The following is a 16,614-nucleotide window of genomic DNA, read 5'->3' on the forward strand; positions in this document are numbered from 1 at the left end:
ATTTTCGGGAAAGGCAGATGAAATGGGGTCTGAAAACTGTATTTTTCCACTCAAAGTCATCGTCTGAACTGCGCTTATGAAAAAAGTGCTCGAGCAGTGGCCAACGCATTCAGCAAAAATCTTTACTCTATGTTTTTGACTACAACAGGAAAGCATTTGAGCAATTTGTTAGTGTCCCCGGTGCTAATTATCACATAGATAATAAAACTAATCATATCATATTTCAAGACCACAGGTCATCAACCTTTCTAGGAAACTCATTTTTTCGCCGAATTTCCATGAAGTAGAACTCGTTACCAGGTGCAATAAGAAACTTTCTGAAAAAAGCAGACAAAGAAAGCAGACTAAAATTTCATTGACAATTTTTTACAGATTTTTTTTGCAGCGGAGTCGAAAGATTGTCCTCCAACTTTTTATAGTTGATTTTAAAAAATCAGTTCATCAGAATAACAATTCTTAGTCTGTTAATCGAATTGTTCATTTGTGTCAAATGCTCGGCTTTTCGTGGGTTTTAGAGGCCAAATTCAGTAATTGTGTCGGGATTCAAATTAAATTCCAGTTTAAGCGATTGAATTTTCAGATTGAAAAGTATGACCCACATTATACAGCCTTTTGACTGCTGAAAAACAAAAAATATTCAATGCTCTCGTCAAGAGGAAGATCAATGGCGTCAGAAAACGAGAGACTGTCATCAAGTTCAAACCATCAAAGCACTCTAATTCGACATGGTAAATAATAAATGTGCTAATTGATTTTATGCAAATGTCCTATGTCAAGGCGTTAAAGATAGTAGCTAGCAGTGAACTGATAACTCATTCACTGCATTGGGTTCTTAGTGGTTTACTGATTCAGTTCTGCCAAGAATGAAAAGCCTTGATGTAGTAAAATATAGTTAGTGGTAAATTTCACATGTCTCGTGAGGTACTCGTAAAAGAAAATGAGGATCTTTTGCGTTTGTGCCACACCCCCAGTACGTTATGCTCCCCAGTTACAGAGCACATGCCATTACATAGTAAATCTTTGTAAAAAAACGGCACGTGCGTCGGGTTGCAAATAATATGCACCCACTAAGGGGGGGGGGCACAAAAGGAAAGGAAAAGATCTGAAAATGATTTAGAAAATGTCAGTTTCATATAGTTTTATGTCGCTATTAACCTGCTTATGTGTGTTGCTTGTTTATAAAACAGTGTATATGCCTCACTCCCTGCTGCAAATGTAGGAATACTTTTACTGGCCTAACTTTAACATTGGAAATCGCTTTGTTTCAAATTTACGATGCTAAATATTCCCAGCACAACCCGAGTCATTCTATCTTACCGAAAAGTCATATAGAGACGTCTCTTTCATGATAATCGTTAAACAATTGTTTTGTAGCAATGTAGTGTTACATCATTTGTATTTCAAGATAGTTTATTATCTTATGTGTAGCTATAATTGCAAAAAAGAAAATCTGGACTCTAGTTTTAACCTGCGGTTTCACAGTATTTGAACGCTAAAATTGTTGAACGCTGATGGTAGGTCAATAGTTCTGTCGTTCATCAAATCCCCCGTCTGATAGTCCATACCACCATAGCTCAAACTCTTAATGAATTCTTGCACCGGCTTCTTGAAATCAGTGAAAATATAATAATTACTGGAGATCTGAACACGAATAAAACAAACTGGAACTCAATTTGGAGCAATTTTTCAGGCACGAAAAGTCACCTGATGTTGTCAAACTCACCTGAGTTAATACTGCACTCATACTGTGATGAAAAATTTTTGACATAATACGCAAAATTCATAATACATTGTACGCAAATGATGGCAGGGCATTGAGTGATCTTAAGGCTATACAACCGAAGTAGAGGTAATGAAATTAATCGTGAAAGCAAAGAAAAATGCGGTCAAATTTTTTTTCGAAATGCAGACGGGAATGCAAAAAATCTCTCAATTGAGACTGGTCCATTCCTTCCCTACTGCTGCAGTAATGTAAAAATTCTTCTCCAGCAATTGTATGATTGGATATGGGGTAAAAATTGATAAATGTGTCCCAAAAGTAACACAGCATTAAAAATCTCTACCACCCTGTATAAGTCCTGAACATATAATCTTATGAAGCAAAAATTCTCACTGAAACGCAAAAACATCAAGAAACGAATCGTATGTACTCTTGTCAAACTTAATAATAGCAGTAAACAAATTGAGTCAGCTGCCGAAAATGGTCTAAAAATCTTTGAACTAGACGTTTTTTGTGCAAGAAAATTCAGCGTGATACAGAAATTTCTTAGAAACATACGTCGGACACCCCCGCTTCCGTCTCTAATGCTATACGAAAAGAACGACCTGAAAACTGATAAAGGAAAATGCGAAGCATTTAATAGTTTTTTCTGTAGTGTTTTCTCAAAGCTCCATCAATTAGAAAGCGCAGAATTCTATCCTAATTCTATGTTCAACAAAATAATTTTAACAGAACTTCGAATCCGTAACCTGTTAAATCACCTAGATGTCAGTTAAGCGATTGGCCCAGACGGACTAGGAAACTTGGTTCTAAAACCTCTATCACCACCTCTAACGAAATCCTTGTCTTTAAGCGTTCAAACGTTCATTATTATTGGTGTATACCCTTCTCAGTGGAAGATACGCGAGGTTATTCAAAGATGAAGATAAAAGTCAAATAAACAGATGCCGTCCTATAGGCATATAAACCTGCCTATCTAAAGTATTTGAAACACTTCTTTTTGATTATATCTACATAAAGTTGATTATCACCTTCACCAATCTCAGTTTGGATTTCGTAAAAAGAGATCTGCTATCTTGCTGTTACTAGCCTATCTCCACCAAATATACAAGCTCCTTGACCAACAAGTTATATCTAACCTATCGGTACTCTAACTAGACTTCGAAAAGCCGTTTGACTGTGTGCCCCACAAACTACTAATTAGAAAATTACAGAAAGGTTTTGGAGGTAAGATACTGAGCTCAATTGAGTCGTATCTGAGCCAAAGACAGCAAGGTGTCAGTCAATGAAGAAAAAACTGAAAAATGTGTGGTCACTAGTGGTGTTCCCCAGGGGGCTATACAGGGTCTACTATTTTTCAACCTTTACATAAACGACCTCCCTGAAACTGTAAATGAACAACTGTACTACATCTGTGCGGACGACTACAAAAATTGTTTCTACAGATCAGACAGCAATGAGCAAAACTTGATCAAACATTACCTATTGGTGCACTCTAATCTGCATGAGACTAAACGAAGGAAAATGCACGGTAGTAAACTTCAAGGAACCACTCAAGGCGGAATTGAACGGTAATCCAGTTACACCAGCAGTTTCTCAAAATGACCTGGTTTTAATAATAAACGCTAATTGGTCTTGGAACACAAATACTGACAAAAGATGCAGGAGTGCTATTGGCTCTCTATTCTCAATCAGACGTAATTCATCGAAATTTGGTCCGGTTACGACAGAAACAAATGCTTATACCGGCTACGTGGTTCCAATAATGGTTTACGGTTCCTCTGTCTCACTATAAAAAGACGAATTTACGAATAATTGAAAAAGTTCAGAGAAACGCTACGAAATGGATATAAAATGCACATTTCAGCCACAGAGTACGACTCAGAAAATTAAGACTCTTGCCACTGTCTCTATATTGAAATACAGGACATCCTATTGCTCATATCAATTTCTAGAGGCAACTACAATATCAATATCAGCGATTTCTATCAACCAACTACGACCAACACCCGACAAGTTGAGAGAAGTGAGTTGGTTGTCCCAATGACTAGCCTTTAGAGAACAAATTCAGACTTCTTAATGAGAACCGCGTTCATTGTTAATATAATATCAAGATTAGTTGGAAACCAATCTAATGAAAAATCTAAGAAAGACCTCATTTTTTGTACTGGAAATATTTTTAGAATTACAGCAAAGAGGACTCGTGTACTTAGATGATAAACCGCTACTGCGGCTCATGCAACCCCAGTGGAAAACTCAAAAACTTAATTTCATTAAACTCAACATTTGGTTGCAAACCAATGGTTATAATAATCTCTGATGCCTATACTTCTACTAATAGCCAGTCCAAGTTTACCTACGCGTGTATGCAAGACAACGATAACTCATATTGAATACCTTTTTACAGAGAACGTTGCGGAAGATAAAACCTTTCTTCTTAGATAGCCATTTTAAAACCGCCCATTGTGGTTCTATTTTGTGTACTGATGTAAACGTTGGAAGGCAAAAGAGCATCATAGTACAAAGATTTGATCGGAAAAACAATAAAAAGAACTGTTTTGCAATTCATTGTCAAATCTCCATGATCCAAAATAACAATGTTCAAATGCCAAGGATATAATTAATTTGTTTATTTCTATCAAGTTTAGTGGAAAGATCAATAAGAAAGTGTTTTTGTGAAAAAATCCAAATTGCTCTTATCATTGGTCAGAAAATTTTAAACCCCATTTATTAAAAAGATGACCCCATAACATTTGGACCTAGCTCGACAACTTCTCCGTTTATAAAACGTTAGAAAAAAGCTTGCACAAACAAATAATTTTATATTGAGAGCTGGAAGCTGGTTTCGCCTCCTCAGTTTGGTTTCCGATGTAATTTATCAGTACATGGTGCTATTCTATATTTCATTGATTCAGTACAACAAAAGTGATAATGGTAATCTTTTATATTCTGGTTTGCTCGATTTATCCAGAGGCTTTGACGCCTGTCAATCAATGCCTTTAGAGAAATTACAATCTAAACTTTTCAACTTCTGCCTCACAGGTCAGAAATTGTTTTCTTGCGGATTGATTACAACAAGTGTTTTTCTGAACCTGCGTCAGATTGTCACAAAAACTTCGATATTGCTTTGAATCTTTTGTAGAAAAACATATAAATTTGAAAACATTTTTTGTATAAATATGTTAAATTTGAATGCCGAAATGAGTTTATAAACTTCTCGGGCAATAATGATTGACACGAGAAGTTATTATTTTTGTTATTATTATTACAGTTGGGTATATTGGCATTGGGTATTTTGGGATTGGATAGAATGAAATTGGTTAGATTGTCGTGTAACCGTTTCAATGTGTATCTGAAACCTTACAGCCAATAACTTTAATAAAAGTAGCATCAGGTTTGTTTCTGTACCTTTACTAGTGCTTTTTTCTTAGTACAGCACTTTTGTGTAAATGGGAAGTTCGTATCGTAAAAGAGTTCTCCTATCCTTACTTTATTTCAGATGTACGGCTTTGTTTCGGCGTATATGGCGTATAATTTTCCGATTTTACTTGATTTTCACGGTAATATTTTCTGTAAAACCGTTTTTGCGCAATCACAACTCTTTGAGGATTGGGTAGAAGGCAGCACCGAACTGTTGAACGTTTTAGTGCATCAATAGAAGAAAAAGTAAATTAGAGTAATTTTATAAGAAAATAAAGTTTTTAAGTAGATTTTAAGTGCATACTCAAATTGACAGATGTTGCAGGCATGCTCCAATTTCACTCTAGAGGGGATTGGAAGAAATTGGAAGAAAGCACAACTTGATCCAACATTCATTCTGACGCTTGGGAACTGGACTTAGACTTTTAAACGAAATCAAAAGAATAACTTATTCAAAGAAATTGAGACTAAAATTAATAACTGTGGATTGCAAAGGGGGGGGGGGGGTCAATATCACCTATTCACAAAAAAGACGTCAAGCATCTCGTGGACAACTGAAGAATCGCGACCTTTCACATCTTTTGGCGACCGATAAGCAATGCGCTCTATGAGCACCTCATAGCGTTTGTTTCAAAAAATACAACACGGTTATACAAAGAACAATCCAGTAGTTTTAAATCTCAACTAGTGCTAAATGGTTAACGAGGCGTTTCACGCAGACGCAGACCTCCAAAATGGCAGTCGTTGCATTTTGTGCACAATTTGCACAAAATTCAGTTTTAATTTTTACGCTGACTGCTGAATATTTGAGGGATTTCGTATAAGAGGCTGTTTCGTGCTAATTCGGTCATATTATTGCAAGAGTAAATAATATATTCGTCTCAGTAGAAAAGAGGCAGCGATTCCGAGCACAACTAATGGCATCCCACTAGGCTAGGCCATTGGACGCGTACTGTTTTGCTTTTTAACGTCTTATCCGAGACCTTAATCCTGCATGCGCTGCTTTCCTGAACGGGTTTACGCTGCTTAGATATTCGATTTTTGAAATCTCGAAAGTTGACAAAAAATAATATCCGATATGATCAGAAACCAATGAGGACTGTTTTGAAGACACAGGATTTTAAAACGTTCTCATACAAAATGCTTAGTTGTTGATTGGTTCGAAGTAGATGAAGCGCATTTTTAAAATGGTGTAATGAAGAAGCTCTTTTCACTCAGATAAATTACACGTCTTGCTCGGAAAATAATTTCTTCCCTGTCATTCCAAAGCTTATCAATCTGCTGTATTGTGATATTGTTAATGGAAAATTTCATAATATTGATGCAATATTCAATATATTTTGATAATATTGATTCATGATATTGATAATTTCATAATATGATACAATATTCACTATATTTTTATGTTTCGGTGCCAAGTGTAAAAGCTCTGTCAAAAAGTGAATGATTGGGAAGTGTGGTCTTCGTCTTTAAAGTAAAAAATTCTTCCAAAATCGATTCAGTTTTCCGAGAGCTCTTAAATAATGTCATTTTAAATTGCTCTCGAACAAAGTTTGAAGCAGTCGTGTGGGCCTTTTATGCAACTTTTTGGATGACCATTTTGATTATTTGTTCGAGAATAATCATTCGCTCCCTAGAGCAATTGACTTTTTCTCCTGAGAAATGGGATGAACTGTCAAAGCAAAGGGCCTTTAGCTCGATACGATCAAAGCCGACCCCTCGGCTATCGTCCGAGAGCATTTCGTCCGACTACTGTAGTGGGTTTATTTTTGTATATCGCCGCAAAAATGTCGACTGAATGAACAAAAAGGTCGAGCTTTACTCAAATTTCTAGCTCCTAGATCGTGTGCAAAATTGTTGTTTGACCGTTTTTCATCCTTGACTGTTTGATTTTAGTTGTTCTGAGTTGTTGTCGTTCTCGAAGAGTCAAATTAAAGGGGCGCCAAAATGGTTTGTTTAAATTTTTATAGTTGTCGATAAAAACTTGTGGTGGTCATTTGATGATTTGTAGAAAAGTTATTGTCACGGCTCTCGACTGAAGCACGCTGCAATGGAATCGAGGTCGTTCAAAAGAACTTTGCGTGAAGACATTATTTGGTTATGCTGAATTGGTTCGTACGATAAATTTAAACTTCCATTTCTCCTAGGGTCAACAACATGCCGTTCTGAAGGCTCAGACGACAGTGACGACGATGGATGGCGAAGCAAAGATTACGAAGACGCTTTGCATCAAGCGGGTTTTGGTCGATTCCAATATGCTCTAGCGCTGATCTGCGGATGGGCAAATGCCAGCGATGCCGTGGAAATTCTCTCCGTCTCTTTCATTCTGTCACCTGCCCAGTGTGCGATGAACCTTTCCTCTGGTGAAAAAGGGGTGCTGAGCTCCATAGTTTTTGTCGGCATGATGATTGGCGGTTATTTGTGGGGCTTCTTAGCTGACAAAAATGGACGCCGACAGGTTCTTATGACGTCTCTGACAGTAAATGCGTTCTTTGCCATTGTTTCAAGCCTGTGTCAAACGTACTGGTGGTTTCTGCTCTTCCGATTTTTGAGCGGTGTTGGGTGAGTACGTGTATCCTACACAATTTTCATCTTACTTCATTTTTCTAAACCTCGTTTTGCGTTGAAGTGAAATTATGACTGAGCAAAATTTTTAAGTGGACGGAAATGTATGATTTCAGTGTGTATGAAAGGTATCAGTGTGTGATTTTGCGGACTAAAGGGAACATTTTATTATTATTATTATTATTATTAAGTTAATGGTTGAATGTTTCAGAGTGGGAGGATCTATACCTGTTGTATTCTCCTACTTCGCTGAGTTCCAGCCGAAGCAGCACAGAGGCAAAATGATCAGCGTCGTTGCGTTCTTCTGGATGTGTGGCAACATAGTTGCAGCTGCTCTGGCATGGATTGTGATTCCCAGGGACTGGGGATACCAATCGGATGATGGGTTTGATTACCCCAGCTGGAGGATATACATAACAGTCTGTACGCTTCCATCTCTCACCTCAGCCATCTTGTTCTTTATTCTCCCAGAGAGTCCAAAGTACCTAGTACATGTGAGTGCATTTGAGGACTTGTTTTAACCGCCTTTAGTAAAAGTATTTAAATGCTCTCAAACGAAGTTTGAAGCAATAATATTAGTCCTGCAATCTTTTTTGTTCGATTTTTCGCTTGACCGATTTTTCATCTTACCCTTTTGACTTTTCGCACTAAAAAAATGGGATAAACAGATAACGCCCGGAGGGCCTTAAGTACCTTCGGCTTACTAGACTGTAAGTATGCAATTCGTGTGCCTCCCTAAATCGTAGCTGGCTACTGACGAGGCCTATCGCTTGCCAGCTGTTTGAGAGCAAATTGGTCCAACATTAGTCTCTTATGTTCACAGTTCAGGGGGAGGGGAGGGCTGTGACCAGAAGAAATTATTGATTAAAGCACTGCATATAATTTGTTTTACACTATATTATGCAAAGCTGAAATTTCGCTGCGATCATTTTTTTCTGTAAGATTAATAACTGAGCCTTTACCCTTTTAGAATTCTTTTTTATTAAAAATCCAAAATAAAAAAACGCCTCGTGTTTAGTGGCAGAAATCTAGGCGTAAAAATGTAAAACCGGTAATACAATACTTTCCTTATAGGCCTAGTTGCGCCAATGTTTAATTGCCGCGCTGATCTTTTCAGCGGGCTATTGAAGTGCTCCTAATTTTTGCGAAAGGGAGTATTGGAGAAGTGTCTTACAACTACAGAGGGTTACGACTCGAAGAGGAGTATTGTAAAAGTTTTTTCAATCAATTTTTTTTGGAGTGAACTTTGAAGAAGGTATGAAATGCTTGAAATAATTTGGAGGGGTCTGAGTGTTGAACCAAATTGGAGAGTGGAGTAAAAAGAGTGGTTGTTTGCGCAAACAAATGTTTTCGAGAAAGCGAGTAATTGATGTGTGCACAAGAATTTTCTGTAAGTGAGCTGAATTTATTGTTCATGCGCGGCATTTTTTCTAGCAGTTTGCTTTCTTTTTCTCAGCAAAGATGAATAGTGGATTTGCTGCAGGAATTTTTCGGCTGTTTTTTTAAATAACTCTCTTGAGTAAAATTCACGGAGTGAGTAAAACGCGTAAAAAATATTTTTTTTATTTCTGATCAATTGTGATGAGATGGTCATAAATAGTTTTTTTTTTGTTCTTACCGCTTGTTTTGAGACAGCGATAAGTTGAAATAATTTTTTTTTGCCAGATGAGAAATTTTTTCGCCTACGACTTTTCTTAAACTTTCTTGTTCTATTTAGTGTTTTCAGCTTTATTACTTTGAATAGTCTAAAGTAACAATTATTAGGGTCGCTTTAACTGCGTTTTGAAGTTTTTTGATAAAATTTTTTAGTTTTTAGAAAATTTTAAGTTTTAAATAATTTCGAGTAAATTTGGTGTTCTTTGAATATTTTTTCTGCGTTATTATAATTTTCTTTTTTAAGTAAGGTGACTGGGGTGGTTACAAGAATTCTTCTGGTTACGTTTTTTAACTCAATTTTGTTGGAGTAAATTTTGAAGCAAAAAATCGAGTGCGTGAAAAATGTAGAGGTTTGAGTGCTTACAAAATTGGCGAGTGGAGCAAAAAATTAGTGGCTTAATGTTTATAAAGCTGTTTTAAAAAACCGCGAGATATGCAGTTGTAAACTTTTATTTACTAAGAGAAAAATTGTTCGCGCGCAGATTTTTAAGCAGTTTTCTTTAGTTTAAAACTTAATTTTTCGTGCTGACTTTTTTTGAGTAGATTGTATAGCAAGTTTTTTGCTAATAATAGCCAGTCAAAAGCTAAATTGGAGTGTTTTCACGATTTTGAGAACTGTTTTGAAAACATATTGGTTAATGACAAATGTGAACTTTAATTTATAATTAGCTTCGATATTTTCGGCAATATTTGTTTTCGATTGGAATTCTCTTTACAGGTTTCTCTGCGTTTTAATTGCTATCAAACAAAGTTTGTAGCAATTATGTTAATCCTGTGTCTTTATTTTTGCGATTTTTCGCTACACCGAATTTTCGTCCGACCCATTTGTCTTTTCGTCCTCAAAAACGGGATAAGCAGGTAGCGTCTAGAGGGCCTTAAATTCTCTTCGAGCCTTTGAGCTCACTGGTCTCCAAGTATGTGATTCACAGAAGCTGTTTAAGAGATCTATACTCTTGATGTGTAGGGCGCTTCTTAGATGATTTTTGCGCTCGCTTTATACTTCTTGATCATCGTTTTCTTTTTACATAAGTCACGACTTTCACGTTTGATTTCTGACTTAACTCGCTGTTTCTTTTGAACGGATGTTAAATCTATTCACTCAATGAATTACGAAATGCTATAAACTGGTAAAGACCGGTTATTAATTCATCGTGCATTAGGTTATCAAAGTTCATTAGAGATAGTTTTTTAGTATTAACTTTTGCACACAAAAATAGAACACTTTTTGGCACTTGGCTAATGAACCTGTCAATTTGTACATAACTTCATTTGCATACGCGTCTGTCATGATGCGAGAACTCATCAAGTTTTAAACTACAAGGCATACATTTCTCTTGGCAAATTTCCCCGTCATTTGATAGAAAATTAAGCCAAGAATCTGGATGAGCGAGGTCAGAACATTATGTGCAAACACCGAATTGCCGGGCCTCCTTGGTTTTGTCTTTTTCATAAATGATTCTTGAATGTAGCCAGCTGTTCAAGCAGATCGGAACGTTAGTCTTATGATTATCGTCTGTTAATGACCACAAAATAATGACGCTTCTGAAATCATTCTGTTTTATTTCAGAGAGGAGAGGAAATGAAAGCTCTGCGTGTATTGTCATTGGTCTATTCAATCAACAAACGAAGTCCTCGATATTGCTACCCAGTAAGTCTCATGTTGTTTATTGAATATCTAATTGTTCAAGATTTCAAAACTTGAGATAATCTTGCAAGATTTTGAATTCATTTGGAAGGGTGCTTCATACCTTCTCCAAAATTGGTATTGCTATTTTATCTTGGTTTGGTCAACTTCAGAATTAACTTACATACAATGCCAATTAATCAATAAAAAAGTTTTCTGAACTGTACTTGGGAACTATCAAGTTAATTTTTAGTGTATTTTTAATTGCTCTCAAACGAAGTTTGTGGCAATTATATTAGTCCTGTCGGTCTTTTTTTTATGCGATTTTCCGCTTGACCGATTTTTCGTCTGACGCTTATGACTTTTCGTCCTCAAAAACAAGATAAACAGGTAGCGCCCAGCGGGCATTAAGTGCTCTTAGAGCCTTTCAGCTCTGTTTCAGCTCAAACTGTTTTGGAGACTTACTTATGGTGTGAAGGGCGGTTCTTAGAGGTTGAAGACACCCCAACTGTTGACCCCCCCCCCCCCCCCCCACTTGCCCCTAACCCCCCCCCAACTGCGATGTTTCCCCCAAACCCATTGTTGTCCCCATCAGCCCTAGTTGTCCAGGAACCTCCTCTATGGTTTTATAATAGGTTACTGCATAGTTTTTAGTGGTAGTGGAATGTTTTCAGCATTTTAACATCGCGAATTTTACTTTTTTTTTTTACAAATTTTGCATTTTTTAATTTTGACATATGTTGCCATTATTAAGGTTTTTCAGCCTAACATAAAATCTCCGTTAGCTTTTGATAATAAGTTACTGGGAAATAGTTCATGGCCATGGATTAGTTTTCAACTTTTATTATCACCAATTTTAGTTGTTTTTTTTAAAATTTTTTGTCATTTTAGCAAATTTTTAAAGTTTTCTTTTTTTAAAATTTTTTTTAGGTTTCTCCAGCCTCATGAGCCACATCAACTCCTCTAGGGTTTGGTTATAGGTTACTGCATAGCTTCTAGATGTAATGGAATGTTTTCAAGATTTTGATATCAGCAATTTTAAAAATTTTTGCAATTTTTCAAGTTTTTTATTCATTTTCCAGCACCAGGGTCCTTGGACCAGCTCCAAGGTTTGATGATGAACTGTAGCAAAGTTTCTGAAAATATTGGAATAGTTATCGATATTTTAATGATTCCAGCTTTAGCAATTTTTTGATAAATTTTGATTTTTTTTTATTTTCTGAAAATTGTTATCTTGTTCCAAGTTTAATCATCTTTGTGAGCCAGTAATTCTATTTAAAACTTGCAATTGGGATACTGGATAGTCTCTTGAGACGATGAAATTGTTTTGGAGATTTTACTATTTGAATTTTTGCAAGATTTTGTGAAAATTTTTAAATATTTTTGTCCTTTTCTGCGTTTAACGATCATTACTGGCCAACGAAGTTTTTCAGGTCTTGCAGATGGGTTACTTGATTTAAATACAGAGACAAAATTTAGTTTTGAAGATTTTCATTGTGAAATCTGGAAGCTTTTTTAAATTTTGCAATATTTTGGAAATTTTTAAAATATCCTTTTTTGGTTTATTTACTAACAAGGTTAGAAAACCAAAAGTTGCAGAGTCGATCCAAGCTAAAGCTAGCCTCACTATACCGCGGCTTGCTACTGAAGAAGTCAACCGCTCGCCGGTCGTTTGAGAGCAATAAGCCCGACGTTAGTCGGTTATGTTCCTCAAAGTGTCTGGTTGTCGAAGTTTCCCGAACTTCGATTTTTTCCTGAAAAGTTTACAGAATAGTCTGCCTAGTGAATTGAAATTTTTGATTCTCGAAAGTTTTACTCTGGTTATTAAGATACAGAATTTAGTTTTTAAAAATATCTTTAGCCATGAGAAGCTTCATCAATTGCGAACAAACGAGTCCAATAGGGATACTGGATAGTCTCTTGAGACGATGAAATGGTTTTGGAGATTTTACTATTTTGAATTTTAGCAAGATTTTGAAATTTGCGATTGTTTTCAAAATGTTTGAATATTTTTGTCCTTTTCTGATCTTAACGATCATTAATGGCCAACGAAGTTTTTCAAGTCTTGCCGATGGGTTACTTGACTTAAATCCAGAGACAAAAATTAGTTTTGAAGATTTTCATTGTGAAATCTGGAAGCTTTTTTAAATTTGCAATATTTTGGAAATTTTTAAAATATCCTTTTTTGGTTTATTTACTAACAAGGCTAGAAAACCAAAAGTTGCAGAGTCGATCCAAGCTAAAGCTAGCCTCACTATACCGCGGCTTGCTACTGACGAAGTCAACCGCTCGCCGGTCGTTTGAGAGCAGTTAGCCCGACGTTGTAGCAAATATATTAATCCTGTTTGTCTCCTTTATGCATTTTTTCGCTTGGCCGATTTGTTGTCTGAACCATTTGACTTTCGTCTTCAGAAAGGGGTTAAAGAGGTAGCGCCGAGCTTGCATTAAGTTCTCTTAGAGCTGTTAAGCCTTTTAGTCTTCAAGTATGCGATTAACGGAAACTGTTTTGGAGACTTATGCTTATGGTGTGAAGGGCGGTTCTTATAAATTGATTCCACACCCCAGCCACCCACCGCCCCCACATCTGCCCCCCCTAATCCTGTTTCGCACCCCCGCTGCGGTGCACCCCCGCTGCGATCACCCTACGCCCCTTCAATTAATCTAAATCTAGCTTCACTGTACCGCGGCTTGCTACTGACGAAGTCAACCGCTCGCCGGTCGTTTGAGAGCAATTAGCCCGACGTTAGTCGGTTATGTTCCTCAAAGTGTCTGGTTGTCAAAGTTTCCCGAACTTCGATTTTTTCCTGAAAAGTTTACAGAATAGTCTGCCTAGTGAATTGAAATTTTTGATTCTCGAAAGTTTTACTCTGGTTATTAAGATAGAGAATTTAGTTTTTAAAAATATCTGTAGCCATGAGAAGCTTCATCAATTGCGAACATACGAGTCCAATTAACTTAAATTTTTCTCGCAGTTTGGACGAGCGTGTTTCAGAAGTGCAAAAACTTTTACTCGTTCGAACTAGCTGTTATAAAAGTTATTAACTGAAGGGGACTTTGTTTAATTATTTGTGACTTGTTTGCAATTGTCACCAGAAAAGTTTTGATCAATCTTTGTATATGCAAAAAGTTTTATACATTAAAGAACTGTACTATATGACATTTTAACTATATGGTCGTTAAATTTGCGTACTGATTATTAATTCATTAGTAGTAAACTGTAGTATTATTAAAATGAGTCAAAAATTAACGCGAGCTGATGTCCGACAACAACTGGAGGATTTATCAAAATCTTCAAAAGGATTTCCCAACCTTGACAGGCTGACTTCATTTGTTTGCGACCGTATTTTGTGTTTGGATGTTGAAAGCAAAAACAAGCAGTATTTTGGCGATTTCCATAAAGTAGATTACCACTTTCTAATGAAGAGTGGTACGCCTTACAAACCATTTGGTCTTCGAGAGAACGAGTTCATTTACGTGTCGAGTCGGTTTAATTTTGTGGAATATTTCGGAGCTGCGGAAGTACAGAAAAATGCGCGACTGGTAGTTGCTGCTGCGGTATTGTCCAATGATAAACTGATACCATATTACGTAGAGACGGAGTATTCGCCAACTGGATCCCAAGATGTAGTGTGATAAACGATTGAATTCAGTGAAATCAAATAAAAGAAATTAAAGCTGCGCATAAATCCTTGAAAGAACGGATTGTCAAAAATCTCAGTGTTCAATACAGCCAATTTTGTGAAGCTTCAAGATACTTGGTGATAAGGGTGTCACATGCAACGATAGATTTTGAAAATGCTTGATTTCGCCGAGGTAATGGGAAATTTTCAGGGAAATTGTTTAAACTTGATGCAGTTTCCGCGTTATCATTGTTCCGAGGGTTCCGATGATCTTGAGTGGGGAAGAACTATATACTCAAAACGGTTTGTTTTGTTCAGACAATTTTGACCGATCGATATATTCATCGTAGAGAGTTTTGAGTTTTCTTTGAATTTCGTTTTCTAGAGCGAAATATCTTGGTTTAAATTTCTGTGAATATTAGACCGATTTGCGTTTTTATTCACATTTTCAGGAATTTTGGCTAAATTTTTGTCAATTTTGTGAAAATTGCTAACGTTAGTACTGTTGACTTTTAAGACAAAACATTATTGTTGACAATTTTGATGGCGAAAATTTTGGCTAAATATTTCAAAATTCAGCCTTTCTCATCAAAATTTGTCCGAAATAAGCTTCTTTAGTCAACTTTGATTAAAATTAGCAGAAGTACACACCCAAAAACAACTAACAAAATCTTTTTTTAAACTACATAGGGAGATTAGTCCTACTTACACTACCATTGACAGTAGTTAAATTGCTGCCGTTTTTTCTAAGTTTAATCTTTGATTATCAAAAACGCAGCATCTATTTTTGATCTTTTAACTAACAAATTATCTAGATGTATAACATTAGAAACGAAACGCCTAGAGAATTGAATTTTTTGATTCTCGAAAATTTTACGCTGGTTATTAAGATACAGAATTTAGTTTTTAAAAATATCTTTAGCCATGAGAAACTTCATCAATTGCGAACAAACGAGTCCAATAGGGATACTGGATAGTCTCTTGAGACGATGAAATGGTTTTGGAGATTTTACTATTTTGAATTTTAGCAAGATTTTGAAATTTGCGATTGTTTTCAAAATGTTTGAATATTTTTGTCCTTTTCTGATCTTAACGATCATTAATGGCCAACGAAGTTTTTCAAGTCTTGCCGATGGGTTACTTGACTTAAATCCAGAGACAAAAATTAGTTTTGAAGATTTTCATTGTGAAATCTGGAAGCTTTTTTAAATTTGCAATATTTTGGAAATTTTTAAAATATCCTTTTTTGGTTTATTTACTAACAAGGCTAGAAAACCAAAAGTTGCAGAGTCGATCCAAGCTAAAGCTAGCCTCACTATACCGCGGCTTGCTACTGACGAAGTCAACCGCTCGCCGGTCGTTTGAGAGCAGTTAGCCCGACGTTGTAGCAAATATATTAATCCTGTTTGTCTCCTTTATGCATTTTTTCGCTTGGCCGATTTGTTGTCTGAACCATTTGACTTTCGTCTTCAGAAAGGGGTTAAAGAGGTAGCGCCGAGCTTGCATTAAGTTCTCTTAGAGCTGTTAAGCCTTTTAGTCTTCAAGTATGCGATTAACGGAAACTGTTTTGGAGACTTATGCTTATGGTGTGAAGGGCGGTTCTTATAAATTGATTCCACACCCCAGCCACCCACCGCCCCCACATCTGCCCCCCCCCCCTAATCCTGTTTTGCACCCCCGCTGCGGTGCACCCCCGTTGCGATCACCCTACGCCCCTTCAATTAATCTAAATCTAGCTTCACTGTACCGCGGCTTGCTACTGACGAAGTCAACCGCTCGCCGGTCGTTTGAGAGCAATTAGCCCGACGTTAGTCGGTTATGTTCCTCAAAGTGTCTGGTTGTCAAAGTTTCCCGAACTTCGATTTTTTCCTGAAAAGTTTACAGAATAGTCTGCCTAGTGAATTGAAATTTTTGATTCTCGAAAGTTTTACTCTGGTTATTAAGATAGAGAATTTAGTTTTTAAAAATATCTGTAGCCATGAGAAGCTTCATCAATTGCGAACATACGA

The 16,614-nt window shown here is 36.5% G+C and overlaps 1 protein-coding gene across 2 annotated transcripts in view; it reads left to right on the top strand.

The window, feature by feature from the left end:
- The first annotated feature begins 559 nt into the window (after window positions 1-559).
- The window catches only part of LOC142341585 (synaptic vesicle glycoprotein 2C-like), a 71,247-nt gene continuing 55,192 nt past the window's right edge, over window positions 560-16,614 (top strand). The window contains exons 1-4 of one of the 2 annotated variants that reach the window (XM_075392637.1): window positions 560-728; window positions 7,288-7,702; window positions 7,917-8,199; window positions 10,929-11,009. In XM_075392637.1, the coding sequence (XP_075248752.1) occupies window positions 641-728; window positions 7,288-7,702; window positions 7,917-8,199; window positions 10,929-11,009 (867 nt within the window). In that variant the 5' untranslated portion in view covers window positions 560-640. The remainder of the gene's footprint in view (window positions 729-7,287; window positions 7,703-7,916; window positions 8,200-10,928; window positions 11,010-16,614) is intronic. The other variant, XM_075392636.1, reaches the window with a different exon arrangement.

Source organism: Convolutriloba macropyga, chromosome 6 (assembly GCF_964194025.1).
Source record: "Convolutriloba macropyga chromosome 6, txConMacr16.3, whole genome shotgun sequence".
NCBI classification, from domain to species: Eukaryota; Metazoa; Xenacoelomorpha; order Acoela; family Convolutidae; genus Convolutriloba; species Convolutriloba macropyga.